The 16,380-nt window shown below is 42.9% G+C and overlaps 1 protein-coding gene across 5 annotated transcripts in view; it reads left to right on the top strand.

Annotated features, from left to right (window-relative positions):
* Window positions 1-16,380, top strand: part of DDX4 (DEAD-box helicase 4) — a 57,647-nt gene that overhangs the window by 24,473 nt on the left and 16,794 nt on the right. For all 5 annotated transcript variants that reach the window (XM_072992754.2, XM_072992753.2, XM_072992751.2 and 2 more), the window contains 5 exons: window positions 131-283; window positions 7,342-7,496; window positions 11,361-11,490; window positions 13,053-13,219; window positions 15,610-15,755. In XM_072992754.2, the coding sequence (XP_072848855.1) occupies window positions 131-283; window positions 7,342-7,496; window positions 11,361-11,490; window positions 13,053-13,219; window positions 15,610-15,755 (751 nt within the window). The remainder of the gene's footprint in view (window positions 1-130; window positions 284-7,341; window positions 7,497-11,360; window positions 11,491-13,052; window positions 13,220-15,609; window positions 15,756-16,380) is intronic.

Genomic DNA, 16,380 nt, shown 5'->3' with positions numbered 1-16,380 from the left:
TTATGCTTACTATTTTTGGCCACTAGGTTCACCTGAAATTGCCTGAAAAGTTGTTTCAGTTGCTCAGTGTTAACAAGTTTGCTAGACTTCCTTAATGTATTTTGGTGTGTAATATTTTGATCCCCCACAGACATTTAAAGAAGCTGCTCTGTGCCAGACACTAATTGAGAACATTGATAGAGCTGGATATAAAAAACTTACTCCAGTGCAGAAACACAGCATTCCTATTATTCTGGCAGGGCGTGATTTAATGGCGTGTGCTCAAACAGGGTCTGGAAAAACAGTAAGTGTAAAATGGCATTCTTATATCTGAGGCAGAGTTTTGGTGGGACTGTAGTAATATGGTATTAGGGCCTTTAAGTACTGTATCTGATCAAGCTGTGAGTTTTCCTGGGCACCTTGCTCAATTTGAGCCGCTTCCAGTGGTTCCCAAGAAAAGTTCTTTACTTACTGAACTGTTTTCTTTGCATTGATAATAATTTTTGTTCTATATTCACTTTGCTGATTATTATGCAGATTTATTGAATACATGCAAGAACACCAAATACAGATAATTAAAAGTGGTATTTAAAAATAAACATAGTTGATAATACTGTTCTTCATGGTGCCTTAAGGTTTAAAGCTGCATAAACTAGGGATCAGTGAGCAGCCTCAGTGTGGGCGAAGTACACAGTATTTCTGGATATTACTATCTGTTGTGCTCTTCTAGTTAAAAAAAGAACTAGGTTACTTAACTTTGAAGGTTCAGACAAATCCTCTAAGGTTTGTTCACTGTATGTGCAATGCTGGACCAAAGTTTGTTATTTTGAGTGTGTTCCATAAATTTCCATAGGTCTCTATAAGTTGAGATTTTTAGATGCATTGTGCATTTGTAAAATTAGTTTCTTCAGCGTGGTCTCTGTGAATCACACATTTGGGTTAAACAGCGCCTGCGCTGGAACTTCAGAACCTTCTCGAGCTTTTATTCTGAAAAGATACAAAGCTTAGATCGCCCCTTGTGCGCATGCTCCCTCCCTCCCTCCCAGTCTCATCCATTTTTTCCGCCATAGCGCGTGGAACGATTCGGATAGAGCTCTCTAAGTTGTCAGATATGTGACTTCTTTTTGGACTCTTTATCTCCTCCTTTAGTCAGTTTTGTCGCCCCTTAACTTGGACTGTTTTCGATCTTTGCTTTGCTGTAGCAGATCTGCTGTTTGCTTGGCTTTTTCCCAAGCTTTTGTGAATTGCCTGATTGCCCGCCTGATTGGCATGGCGGGAGGCACCATTATCCACTTGACCCTAATTGCCTGAGAACTCTTTGTTATTGGTGTGGGAATAGACGCTTTTTTCTCAGCCTATTCTTTTTATGTCCCCCTCAGGCCCTTTCAGCAAGTGCAGGGCTTGTGCTAGGGAGCTGCCCTTTTACGATAAGGACCAATGTTGTCTTTTTTGCCTGGGGGACACTCACATTCCTTCTCTTTGTTTGCATTATAAGAACTTTACGAGGGCTGCGCTTAAAGCTCGGCAGCAGAGACTCAAGTATTATTTGTGGGACAAGGCTTTATCCGCCTCACAAACTCTTGCCATGGAGGCTTCCTCGAACCAGTCAGTGACCCCAACAATTGAGGCAAATGTCCCTGCTCTTTCTACTGGCACCTCTAAATCTGGCGCGAAAACTCCTAAGAAACCGGTAACAGCTACTTCTAAGAAGCCTGTTTCCTCAGCGCAGGAGACTCCCGCGCCAAAGGCTTCAAAAACTAAGAAACCTGCTGGCCAGAACAAAAAGGGCGAAAGTAGGGAGCACAGTGTTATCCCTCCTATTACTCCGTCCCTGCCTTCACCGATTTTAGAAGATTCTTCAAGGGATCAGGACTCTTTTTCTGAACCGGCTCCCTCTATGCCTCCTAGCCAGCAAGCAGAGGGCAACTTGGAAAGCGGACGTTCGCCTAGCCCTGACAAATTGGAAGCGGCTGTTCTTTCCAGCCCTCAAATGGCCCCTCAAAGCCCTGAACCTCCGAAGTCTCCTTCTTCTTCGCCCAGTAGAAGTCTTCCCCCACGGAAGAAATCTTCTAAAAGGAGGCACTCTTTGACTGAGCGATCTCAGTCTACTGACGGGGAGGTTCGACGTTGAAAGAAGCATAAATAAATAAATAAATAGGAGAGATCGCTCTCCTGGTCGACATTCCCGCAGGAGGCGTTACAGACATCGGAGTCGTTACTACTATACCAACTCCACCTCTTCTATCTCCTCGACGTCGGCGGGCCACCGGAGACATAGAAAGAGGCGCTATTCTACCACCTCTTCTTCTGACAGTTCGCCCTCTCCTCCCCTCCTCGACATCAATGGAACCAAGAGGCTGAGACATCCTTGCCAGCTAAGAAAACTACTTCCAAAGCACCTCCTAAGCCGCCTTCTACGTCGACGTCGATGTCCAAGGGGACGAATCACTCCATCCCCTTTGCTCAAAGGCAAATGCCTTTGGATGATGAAGAGGCTCAATGCGAAGTCTACTCTGATCAGGGAGAGGAACTACTCTCTCCACAGCAAGATTGTTAGCTTGTTGAGGCTGAAACCTGTGAATTTAATGCAGGTGATCCCAATCCTTCATCTCCTTCTAAGGATTTTTCATCCTACACTCAGATGGTGGCTAGAATGGCTAAGGTTTTAAAGATGCAAATGCAGCAGCCTCCTCTTCCGTCTGAGGACTTGATTTATGGAGACATAGATCAGGAGAGTTCACAACCCTTAAGCCTCACTTTTGTATCTAAGTTGGTTAACCTTATCCCTGAAATTTGGACTCAGCCTGCAGCACCCTTGCCTATATCCAGGCATACTGAGAACCTCTACAGAATCCATGGGGATGATACCAACTACATTTCTAAACATCCTGCTCCTAATTCTGTTATTGTTCATGCCAACTCTTCAAAAGCATCTGGCAGACATGTTGCCCCTGTCAATCGAGAGGGGAGAAAATTGGATGTTTTGGGCAGGAAGATGTATGGTTTCCAAACCTTTCTTCTGCGTATCTGCAATTACCAAGCCACGATGGGTGCTTACCAGAAGCACCTTTGGACCAAGATCCTTCCAGCCCTCCAGGGTGCACCCGAGGATACAAGACAGGAATTCCTCAATGCTTATGCAGAGGCAATGACTCTGTCTAGACACCAGCATCTAGCTGCTAGACATGCTACTGAGGCAGCAGCCAAGACACTCGTCTCTACTATCACATTATGCCGGCATGCCTGGCTTAGAGCGTCTAGTATTGTAGAGGATGTAAAGAAGCAGATTGAGGAACAAGCGGTTGATGCCAAGGGCTTGTTTAATGAGAAAACTGATGAATCTCTCAAGAGCCTACATGAAAGTAAAAAGACAGCAAAATCATATACAATCCACCAGCAGCCAAAGTTTCAAAAGTCCGACTGGCAGAGGCAGTTTCCACAGCAGCAGTATCAGCCGCAAGCTTCTCAAGGCTATGAGCAATTCAGAGGCTCTCAAGGCAGGTCCTCTCGTGACTCTTTGGCTGCCTCGATTTACAAACAACAGACACAGAAACGTCAGTCTTACCGTCCACCTGCAAAGAAGTCCAAGCATTATCTTTGACTTCCACAGTCAGAATCACGATCATCTGACCCGGTTGGCCCCTTTTCTACACAATTGGAAAGAGATTACAAAGGACAAGTGGGTCCTGAATATAATTCAATTCGGATACAGACTAGAGTTATTATTATTATTATTTATTGGACTTATATATCGCCCCATAGCGCTACAAGCACACTCCAGGCGGTTTACAATTTTAATTACACAGGCTACACATTGCCCCTCCCCCCAGCAAGCTGGGTACTCATTTTACCGACCTCGGAAGGATGGAAGGCTGAGTTAACCTTGAGCCGGCTACCTGGGATTTGAACCCCAGGTCGTGAGCACAGTTTTAGCTGCAGTACAGCGTTTTAACCACTGCACCACGAGGCTCTTGGTCCAGAGTTGGTAGAGTCTCCTCCTCTGGGGCATCTAAAGGTGACAACATCCAACCCTAGCCTGGAAGAGGAGGTTCTCACTCTCCTCCAAAAGAATGCCATTCATCAAATTCCTCATCACAACATCACAAAGGGGTTTTACTCCCGGTACTTCACTGTCCCGAAGAAGGACGGGGGTCTTCGGCCCATTCTCAACTTGCGAGATCTCAATACTTACCTTCGCCCACGTTGCTTTCGGATGGTCACTCTAGAGTCAATTGTCCACCTGTTAAGAAAAGGAGATTGGTTCGTGGTTATAGATCTGAAGGATGCATACTTCCATGTGACCATACACCATAAACACAGGAAGTACCTCCGTTTTCTCATCAACAACACGGCCTACCAGTATGCGGCCTTACCATTCGGCTTAGCAACGGCTCCACGCATGTTTACAAAGTGCATGGCTCCAGTGGCTGCGTTTCTTTGTCTACAGGGGGTAAAAGTATTCCCGTACATAGACGATTGGCTCATAGTGTCGCCATTCAAACAGAGAGCCATCAAGGACTCCAAGTTCACCCTTCTCACCCTCCAGAGGTTAGGTCTCACCATAAACATCGAAAAATCTCATCTGAAGCCATCTCGGGTGATGAATTACATAGGAGCCACATTGGACTCTATAAAAGCAAGGCCCTTCCTTCCTCCAGAGTGCATTCAGAAGCTTCGGGTTGCTGTCAAGAAGTTTCGACCTCGCTCTCGGGTGTCAGCTCATCACGCACAACACCTGCTAGGTCTCATGGCCTCAACAACGGCATCTCTACCACATGCACGTCTAAAAATGCGCTCATTACAGACATGGCTTCTTCATCATTTTGACCCATTGTTGGGAGATCCTCAAAAAAGAATTCTAGTTACTCCAGAACTAGCAAAACAACTCGGATGGTGGACTTTCCTGCCACATCTGCTGATGGGCCATCCTTTTCGTCCACTGCAACTATCTGTACAAATGACAACGGATGCAAGTCCCACGGGCTGGGGAGCACATTGTGGAGACCACAGAATACATGCCCTTTGGTCCCCGCGTCAGAGAGGACTGCACATCAATCACTTGGAGATGTTAGCAGTGATAAAAGCGTTCAGGGCCTTCCTTCCGCTGATACAGGGTCGTGGTGTACAGATTGTGACAGGCAACACCACGACCTTGTACTACATCAACAAGCAGGGAGGAACGAGGTCCATGTCCCTTCTGTACCTGTCGATACACCTGTGGGAGTGGTGTTACATCTGTCATTAAATTTACTCAATGGCAATCCACATCTCCACATCGGACAACCAATTGGCAGGCGACCTGAGTCGCCGAATGGGACAGACACACGAGTGGGAGCTGGACAACAATGTGTTCCAGATGCTATGCAGAAGATGGGGTCAACTATCCATAGACGTGTTCGCTTCATACAAGAACAAGAAGTGCAAGAGGTATGCATCTCGAGCAGGCAGGGGGCCCGGCTCTCTGGGAGATGCTTTTATGATTCCTTGAAAAGGTCATCTACTTTACCTACTTTACAGGAGAGGTCATCAGCAGTCATCATAGCACCGTTTTGGCCACGTCAGCCATGGTTTCCTACTCTGCAGGAATTGGCCACTGACATGCTGAGGCTTCCCTCCTTTCCACATCTGCTGACTCAGGATTCAGGGAATGTTCTGCATCCGGATCTGCCGTCCCTCCACCTAGCTGCATGGAAGATCTGCCTGAAATCAAGGAGGTATTAGACAAGTCAAAGAAACCTTCCACTCTTCTGCTGTATAAATATAAATGGAATAACTTTCTTCGTTTTACCACTGAAAGGAACTTGTCAGCTTCTCTTGTGTCACTACAGACTTTACTTCTGTATCTTAGACATCTCTTTGACTTAGGCCTTACCTTATCCACTCTCAAGGTGTACATAGCAACGATAGTCTCTTTTCAGCCCAGAGACTCTGAATCATCTCGCCTCTTCTCTAATTCGACATTGAAAGCGTTTTTAAAAGGACTGGTCAATATTCACCTCCTGTTAGGCCTCCAATACCCCAATGGTCACTTACATTGATTCTACACACCCTTATGAAGCCGCCGTTTGAACCTATGTCTTTGTGTGATGTCAAGTTTCTTTCTTTCAAGACTCTGTTTCTAGTTGCTGTTACATCTGCTAGAAGAGCAAGTGAGCTGGCAGCACTAAGGTCTGATGCTCCTTGCAGTTCTATAAAGACAAAGTTATGTTGTTTCCAGATGTTTCGTTCTTACCTAAAGTTCTTACGGACTTTCATCTTAACCAACCTCTCTCGTTACCTACCTTGTTTCCTGATCCTTCATCTGACGTAGAAAAGATGCTCCACTCCCTCGATGTCAGAAGGGCATTATCATACTATACTTCCAGGACAAAGGATTTTCGTAACTCTGAAAGGCTCTTCTTGTGTTTCTACGGACCACATAAGGGTTCTCCAGCGTCATCTTCTACCCTGTAGCTATGGCTTGTCTCCACTATTACGCTTGCATATGAACTTACATGTTAGCCTGTGCCTGAAGGTCTTAAAGGGCATTCTAGAAGGTCCATGGCAACATCCACTGCCTTACTACCTGGTGTGGACATTCCTGATATTTGCAAAGCAGCAACTTGGTCCAGGGTGTCCACTTTTGTTACCCACTACAGTCTGGACCTTCGGGCAAAGAGGGAGACGAGTTTTGGAAGGGCTGTCTTGACATCTGTCCTGCAGTGACGGCCCCCCTTCCGGTAAGTTAGCTTGTCAGTCACCCAAATGTGTGATTTACAGAGACCACACTGAAGAAAGAGAGGTTACTTACCTGTAACCATGGTTCTTCAAGTGGATCTCTGTGAATTCACACATGCCCACCCAGCCTCCCCACTTATGTTTAAGTGAGCTCTTGCTCTGGCAATGGCGGACACGTGGAACTGAGACTGGGAGGGAGGGAGCATGCGCACAAGGGGCGATCTAAGCTTTGTATCTTTTATTTATTTATTTAATTTATACCCCGCCTATCTGGTCAAATATGACCACTCTAGGCGGCTTACAACACACTCTATAAAACAATTAAACATATAACATACCACATAACATAATTAGCATTAATAAAAAGAAATAAAAATTTTTCCCAAGATAGCAAGAAACAAGGTATACTGTGGTAGAAAAAGAAAAAAGAATAATTAGAAATTAACTGGAAAGGGGGAAGGCCTGCCTAAACATCCATGTTTTCAAAGCTTGAGAAGGTTCCGAAGTTCCAGCGCAGGCGCTGTTTAACCCAAATGTGTGAATTCACAGAGATCCACTTGAAGAACCATGGTTACAGGTAAGTAACCTCTCTTTCTGTTTTCTAGAATTGAACCATTTCTAAATTATAACATACTCTCCCTTTAGGCAGCTTTTCTTATTCCAATTTTGGCACATATGATGCGAGATGGGGTTACTGCCAGTCAATTCAAAGAGCAACAAGAACCAGAATGTATAATTGTAGCTCCAACTAGGGAACTGATAAATCAGATATTTATGGAATCAAGAAAATTTTTGTATGGGTAAGTGTTCAAGCAAGCAAAATTTCTAATGCAATATTCCAGCCAAGAAACACAGAAAATTTCATTCCTAGGTTAGAATTGTTTTGGTATTCCCAAATAAAATATACCCATTGAATCACAGGGACTTACCTAAGTGACTCATCCATCATTTGATAATTGATTCAGTGGGCCTACTAGGTTTCTGAAGTTTGGAGTGCTTACTCTGGGCTAGTACAGTATTTCAGGATGCAGTCTAGTCTGAGCAGGCAGGCTGCTAAATAAATTCTGACTTGAATTTCTTCAGAGCAAGCAAAAACAGCATTCATTTTTTTAAAAAAGGAAATAGACGACATCCTACTTGTTAGTTACACCAGCAGGTGCAGTGGTGTAAGTTGCTCTGAAAATTGCCAGTAGTTAAAGAATTGGCACTTCTGTCCCTTGTGTGCTGGTTCACATGACTGGTGTGCTGTGAGGAGTAAAAAGTGTCAATTTGTTAACTACTAACAATTTAGGGCTGCAGTTTACACCATTGCACTTATTCCAATGTAACTAACCACTAGAATAATGAGCTAGAGACTTACAAATGTAACTACTTATGGGTTAAAAGTTGAAATAGGATGATTTAGAACATGTATATTTGGACTTCTGATCTCTGAACCTGGATGCAATCACATGAGAGACTAAAGAATGTTCAGTACCTCTTTCCAGAAGCACCAGCTGGGATGTTGAACTTAATTGCTAATACAGTGGTGCCTCGCTTAACGGGTGCCCCGTTTAACGACGAATCTGCATAGCGATGAACTTTTTGTGATCGCATTGCGATGTTTTAAATAGGAAAAATCGCTTTGCGATGATCGGTACCCTGTTTCGCATACAGGTCATCGCATAGCAATGATTTTCCAACAGCTGATCGGCGGTTCCAAAATGGCCGCCGGGTAAAAAAAAATGGCTACCTGCTGTGTTTTTGCCCGGATTCCTCGCTTACCGGGCAGCGAAAATGGCGGCCGTATGGAGGATTTTCGCTTTAAGGTGAGTTTTAAGCCCATAGGAACGCATTGAAGGGGTTTCAATGCATTCCTGTGGGCTTTTAAAAACTGCATAGCGACGAAATCGCTTTGCAGCGATTTTTGCTGCACGGATTATCGTCGTTATGCGGGGCACCACTGTAGTTCTTAGTTTGTGTGTTACTGTGATTTGCTGCTGCTTTTACAACAAAGTAGAAGTATTGCTACTTCTAGACACTACCTTATATGATGTAGTCATGAAGTCCTGCTAGTTCTTGACTTCACTTTATTTTAGGGCAAGTGAAAAGCTGTAAAAGTGATTAAAACTTGTCACAATGCTGTATTTTCCACATATTTTACAACAAATGTCGTAAATGTCGATAGTTTTCTTCATCATGGGCTCTTTTCTGTGGGTTTCTTTACCATGGATTTAGGCTCTGTTTAGACCCCAGTATATTGTGAACAAGAGAAGACTGGGTCTCCAAGATATATCATAACTGGCTGCTTCACACTGAGTTGTAATAATAAGACTTTATCAACTTTCTTTAATTCAACAGGGGTTAAGTTGGAGAGAAGTTGAATATGTCTTCTATTAGGCATGCTATTAAGAATCAGTATATCTTGGATATCATTATTGTATAATTGTATTATTGTACAGTGGTGCCTCGTTTAGCGACGTTAATCCGTGCAGGAAAAAACGTCGCTAAACGATTTAATCACTAAGCGATTTTAAAAAGCCCATAGGAACGTATTAAAACGCATTTAATACGTTCCTATGTGCTAAAATCTTACCTCAAAGCAAAATTCCTCCATAGCGGCGGCCATTTTGGGTGCCTCTACAGCGAGGCAAAACAGCGGCGGCCATTTTGGAACCGCCGATCAGCTGTTTAAAAAGTTCGCTTTGCCATGATCACTTCCCCGCGATCTTCGCAAAGCGAATTTTAGCCATAGAGGACATCGCTAAATCACTCCAGTGATGGCCAAAAGTCCATCGCAAAGCGATTTCATCACTCAACGGAGTGATCGCTAAGCGAGGCACCACTGTACAATAAATTAATTATCTCTTGTATTGAAAGCAAATAATATCCAACTATTGGTGGCTTATTCTGTAAACTGACTGAATAGGGGTCTGTTTGATTTAATTACATGAAGCCATTTGTGCCCTAGTGAATACCTGCCAACATGATGGAATCTCCTCCTCTCCCTTCTAGCTTGTTCACCATCCAAAAATTGGTAAATTTTTGGGGCTGCACAGAAGACTGGGAAGGGGAGGAGGATTGGCCTTTCCTTGTTCAGCTCTTGGAATCAGCCCATTGGATACTGGCCAGTGTCACATTAACCAGGAGGAAGAATACCCACCCATATTGTAGCTGTTTTCAGAGCAGTTGCTGTGTTAATCTATTTCAGCAATAACAAAATAAAAGAATTATTTTGGCAACCTGAAGACTAACAAATGTATTTTAGCATGAATCTCCACAGACGAAAATCTGCTTGGCACATGTTCAGAGAGATACATGTTGTAATCTACGAAAGCTGATGTGAAATAAATTTGTTAGTCTTTAAGGTGACTTTTTTGTTGTATATATAGGACGATGTAACTTTGAATGCAGTACATTAAATATTACCATTTTGTAGTAGTGACCGACCAAACTCCTGTTGCTTGGTAACATGCTAGAGTAAGGCCATTGAATTAGTAGAGATTTAGCGTGTCAGCTCCATTGAACGAAATGGGTCTACTCTTAATGGCAGTTTGCTGTGCTAAAATAAATTGCAGTTAGAGTAGGTACATTTGAATCTGTGGACAATTAACTGGCCTACTCAAGTGTGATCTCCTACAGTAAGCCAAAGGGTTTTTGCTAGCATATTGGACTAGATTTAAAGAGAGCAGTGTTCAAGTCTCCCCAGCCATGAAAATTTACCGGGTGGCCTTGGACTGACTGCCCATTTTCAGGCTGATCTCTTTTCCAAGGTTACTTTGAGGATAATGTAAGAAGAAGGAGAGTCATTTATGCTGCCTTTAGTTTACTGGAGAAAATGGGGAGTATAAGTGTAACCAATCAATAAATAAATACAACCCTCATGCATTTCAATAATTTTACTCAGTACATGGGTTCAGATGACGCTCATAAAATGTACAAAGAGCATACCATTTTAAGTGCTTCTTGCTGTTACGTGCTGTCAAGATTGCGTCTGACTTGTGGTTTTATGAATTAGTGTCCAGCATGTACTGTCCTCAGAAGCCCTGCTCAGCTCTTGTAAACTCAAACCTATGACTTCCTTTAAGGAGTCAGTCCATATCATCTTAGGTCTTCCTCTTTTTTTGCTGTCTTCAATCTTTCTCAGCATTATTGACTTTTACAGAGTCTTGCAATTTCATAGTTTATTCAAAATATGACAGCCTCAGTTTCATTGTTTTTGCCTCCAGAGATAGTTCAGGCTTTATTTGCTTTAGGACCCACTTCTTCATCCTTCTGGCATCCAGGAAGGGGTTTCACTGCTTAGTGGATTTTATTTTGGAAAATCATTTAGAATTTGTTTTGGTGTGATTCGTTATTATTTAAATGCTTTTTTTCTTAATAAAGGATAATGCAGCTTTAACCATATTGCTGTTTTTGCAGTGTATTGTGGACACAGGTTTATTTAAACAAAATCCACAAATGACCAAGATTTTTGTTGAGATTAATAGTGATTTCAAAAAACATGCAGCATCACACATTCTCAAACTGTTGCTTAGGCTGGATGGTGAAAATTGGAGAGGAAGCATGTTTTATTAAAGCCATGCTGTTAATTTGCAATAAAGTATTGATATGTTAAGATGTATTCAGTTCATTTGGTGTTTCTCATTAAATAAGGATTGTAATTATATTTTTTTATTTACCAGAACATGTATACGTCCCGTTGTCATTTATGGAGGTATACAAGTAGGTTATACAATTCGTCAGATAAAGCAAGGTTGTAATATATTGTGTGCTACTCCTGGAAGACTTTTGGATGTCATAAACAGGCAAACGGTAAAATCTGTGTGTGAATATTCTCTTAAACATTAAAGTTACTCAAATTCGTAAAATACTTGGCATCATTTTATAGAGGTTGTTAACAAGTTGCTAAAGCTATTATTCAGTGGGCAAAGTTATCTGGCTTCACAAGTAAGGGAATTATATTGTCAGGCAAGGGAAATAATTTGAGGATTCTTCTGCATTTCTTAACACCAGACGAATGTGAGGACAGATTATTGGGTGACATTGGTGCCTGAAAGAGTGGAGACCAGTGATCTAGTTTACTAAATTTTTTCTGTTTTAGAGAAGTGGCTTCCCAAAGTTAGGGGTGTGTGTTTTTTTTTTGCCCAGACCACCTAAGATTGTTTAACTGAAGATATTGGAGAGAGAACATGGAACCTTTGGTGTGTTCTACATCTGGGCTGTAGAACATTGGAATGGAAACTATAGTATGACAGATTTGAGGTGGGATAGAAAAAGAAATGTCTGAATTGTGTTCTCGAAGACTTTGATGACCGGGATCCGCTGGTTGTTGTGGATTTTTGGGCTGATCACCCTGATCACAGGAAACACCCAATCTCCTGAAAAGAACAAAAACTCTGATCCCACAGCTATAAATACTCAACAGTCCCTCACACTACACCAGAACATGGGTAGAATTCTAACTCCTGTCCTCTGAAGATCCCGGCCACAGAGACTGGTGAAACGTTAGGAAGAAAAACCTCCAGAGCACAGCCAAACAGCCTGAAAAACCCACAACAACCAAATGTCTGAATTGTTGGAACAAACTTTGGGTGAACACTTCCTGATTGTTTTTTGTTACCTTGAATTGGAAGGGTCAGTGCAAAAGAGCCATTAGTAAAGCTGCTACTTCCCTTTGCCTAGATAACATGGATTGAGCTACAGCAAACATGATGTCCGCATCTAGTGGCTTAATTTCTGTCCTAAAATGCTGTGGTGGCTTGTTAAAAAAATACTGTGGCCATAACTAGGTGGTGGTCAGAATATACAGTGGGGTCTCGACTTACGAACGGCTCGACATACGAACATTTCGACTTGCGAACCGCTCTCATAGGACTATATGGACTCGACTTACGAACTTAGATTCAAGTTACGAACTCTTTTTTCCCTTTTTTAAAAGCTAAGTCATCTTAGGTTAAAAGAAAAAAAGAAAAAATACCCCCCTCTAGTGGCAGAAGGCGGGATAGCAGCTTCCCATTAGTTTCTATGGTCGAAAAGAGCAGATACGGATTAAATGGTTTTCAATGCATTCCTATGGGAAATGCAGATTCGACTTAAGATTCGACCTGAGAACTGCCTTCCAGTACGGATTAAGTTCGTAAGTCGAGCCCCCACTGTATAAACTTTCCTATCCTTTGTGCTGTTAAATCATGTTTTTGTTTGGAGTTGGTTTACACTAACTGTATTATGCAAATACTGGGAGGGCATGTAAGATGTTTCAGATGGTCTTCATTACATGCTTTACTTTGAATTTTTACAGCTGTTGTGTAACAATGGAAGTGTATGGGTAACTTAATGCTTAAAATAATTTATTTTCTTTGTTTACATTTCTTCAGATTGGATTGAGCAAATTAAAATATTTGGTGTTAGATGAAGCTGACCGTATGCTGGACATGGGATTTGGCCCTGAAATGAAGAAGCTGATCTCAAGCCCTGGCATGCCAGCAAAGGAGCAGCGTCAAACACTGATGTTCAGTGCTACTTTCCCTGAAGAAATTCAGAGGTCTGTATTAGTGCTTTGATTTTCAATACACAAATAATCAGTCTTAAATTTTAGATCTGCTAATTTGAGTAAGTCATCTACAGAATAAATATAGCGGTACCTCGACTTACAAACCTAATCCGTATTGGACCAGTGTTCGCAAGTCGAAAAGTATATAGGTCGAGGCACCATTTCCCATAGGAATGCATTGAAAGCCGATTAATGCGTTCTGAAGGAAGGAAAAAATACAAACATTTTTTTTAAAAAGCACTGCAAGTCCCACGCTGGGACTGCAAAAAACCAAAAACACAAATAAAAAAAATTGGAGTAAGTCCCATGCTGGGACTGCCAAAAACCAAACAAACCAAAAAACAAAACAACACAGCACAGAAACATAACCCCCCCCAGCCCAGACCCACCCTGCAAAAGCCACCCAGAACAGTTTAAAAAAAAAAGCAGCGGTCTGAAGCCTCCTGGTGGTTCCCTGCCGCTGCTGTGAGGCTTGAGCCTGGCTAGGGCGCTTTGGCCACTCGCCCCTGGCGGAGGCAGCGGTTGCCCAGCGCCAGGAGACTTAAGCTGGCCAGGCTTTGGCTCAAGCCTCCCGGCGCTGGGTGACCACTGTCTCCGATCATGGCGGCGGGGGATCACCGGGAAGTCTCCCAGGGCTTCCCTGCCACCATCAGAAACCTCCTGGGGGTCCGATTGCAGTGGCGGGGGAGCAATTTTAAATTTTCCACCACCACGATCAGACCCCCAGGAGGTCTCCCAGGGCTTCTCTGCTGCTGTTGGAGACCTCCTGGGGGTCCCCCGCCACCGTGATCTGCGCCTTCAGACTTTCCTGGGGGAGTAGACCGGGCCTTCCGGGGGAAGCCCTCAGGAGGGCTTCCTGCTTTCCTGGAGAGTTAGACCAGGCCTACCAGGGGAAGCCCTCCTGAGGGCTGGTCTACATCCTGGGAAAGCCTGAAGGCGCCGATTGTGGTGGCAGGGGACCCCCAGGAGGTCTCCAATGGCGGTGGAGAAGCCCTGGAAGCTTCGCTGCTGCCATCGGAGACCTCCTTGGGGTCCCCCACCACCGTGATCGGACCCCCAGGAAGCCTCCAGAGGCCTCCTATCATGGTGGGGGGGGACCCCCAGGAGGTCTCCAATGGCGGCGAGGAAGCCCTGGGAGCTTCTCCACAGCCATCGGAGACCTCCTGGGGTCCCTTTTCCTAACAGTTGGGGCAAAAGAGCAGCCTCTTCGCCACCAATGGTTTTAATGGAACGAAAAAAGGCAGGGGAAATTTGAATTTCCTGCCCTTTTCCCCTGCCTTTTTTCGTTCATAGGTAGAGGCTCCGCAAGTTGATGCAGATTTTTGCGAACGGAGCCATTCGTAAGTCGAAATGTTTGTAGGTAGTGACCTTCGTCCAACTATATTTGAAATGTTGTGGTATAGAAGATGGAACAAGCTTTTTTTACTGTTGTTCCCATAGTGATGTTTTTTTTTTTTTTTTGAACCAATTAACATCGTTAAGCGAGGCACCACTGTATAGAACAATTGAGTTGGAAGGGACCTCTAAGGCCATCAAGTCCAACTCCCTGCTCAATACAGAATCCAAATCAAAGCAGATCTGATATGTGGTGGTTCAATTTTTTCATGAATGCCTCCAGCATTTGAGTGATCACCACCTCCTGAGGTAACTGGCTCCATTATCATATTGCTATAACAGTTAGTTTTTGCCTGACACTCGGGCTACATCTGTTATAGGCTTTCTGTAACTTGATCCTATTATTACATGTCCTGCACTCTGGGATGATCGAGAACAGATTCTGCCTCTCCTTTGTATGGCTACCTTTCAAGTATTTGAAAAGTGCTATCTTCTCTCTCTTCAATCTACTTTTCTCAAGGATAAACATTTCCAGTTATTCACATCTTCATCGTAGGGCTTCAGTTTACAGAATAGATTCTAAACTTATGAATAAGATTGGCAAGTAGGAAGTAGTGTGTTTCATGTGAATGGCTTTTATCAGAATATACATCACATTGAGGAGTTATTGCTTGTCAGAGAAATAAAATATGTGTTCTGCGTGGGTTGGATGAGATCTAGAATTCTCACTTTAAGATCCTAATTTCTGTAGGTTCTGTGTTCTTGAATAAAACCATAGTTCAGAAATGTATATATTACTTGTGTACAAGAATAGTCTTGAAAAACGCATTTTGAAATGATGCCTTCATAGTGTGTAAAATTTGTATAAAATATGAGTTAATTAACAGAAGTCTGCTGATAACGTGGCTAACTAGTGCTTAACTGCTCCTTACATGTTTCTACAGTATAATAGTAACACCTTTTTTTAACTACTTATCTGTTTCCCCACCCCATTCCAAATTCATTAAGTATTTGCTCAAAAGAACTTTTTTTTTTTCATTTTAAAGGCTGGCTGGAGAATTTTTGAAGTCCGGGTACTTATTTGTGGTTGTTGGTCAAGTGGGTGGAGCCTGCAGTGATGTTCAGCAGTCTGTACTTCAAGTGAAACAGTATGACAAGAGAGAAAAGCTTATTGAGATTCTCCGTGACATAGGTAATCTGGTCCCTTGCAACTATAAATAACATTATCTATTAAAAGATAACTTTTTAGCCCTATTCAGATATTGCATGCCAGGGACAGCTAACACATGAGCAGGCAAATGCTTAGCTCTGGCAGTTGTATCTGTGATTTGTTCATGTGGAAGGTAATGCTTTTGAAGAGAAATTTCTTGTCTTTTGTAGTTTTTTGTGCACATGCATGATCCTATATTTTCCAGGTTTGCTGCTCATGTGGCATGCCTTGTGAAAGAATTCTCTTTAGACAAGTGATTGTCCAGGTAAGCAGAAAAGAAACAGAGAGAGTAGAGCTAGGCATTCTCCTGCTAACATTCTGGCTGCAGTGTGGCAGGTAACACCTGACTAGGTCTCTTGTGTAATGAAGACTTGTGCTAGTTTGTTAATCTTTCCAGATGGTAGTTAGAAGCTGGGCATTATAGAACTAGGGAACATAGTGGAAATAAATAGTGTCATATGGTACGTGTAGTTTGTCTATCTGATCAAAAAGCAGATTATTTTGCATCTGTGTTATATCAGGACTATAAATGTAAATCACTCTATTTTTATAAAATGCTTAATCTTGGCATAAATATCTTGGAGGTTTTTTTTTAGTTAAGGCTTTT

This window comes from Pogona vitticeps, chromosome 2, assembly GCF_051106095.1.
Source record: "Pogona vitticeps strain Pit_001003342236 chromosome 2, PviZW2.1, whole genome shotgun sequence".
In the NCBI taxonomy this organism is placed as follows: Eukaryota; Metazoa; Chordata; class Lepidosauria; order Squamata; family Agamidae; genus Pogona; species Pogona vitticeps.
This window is presented reverse-complemented; position numbering and strand designations above follow the sequence as displayed.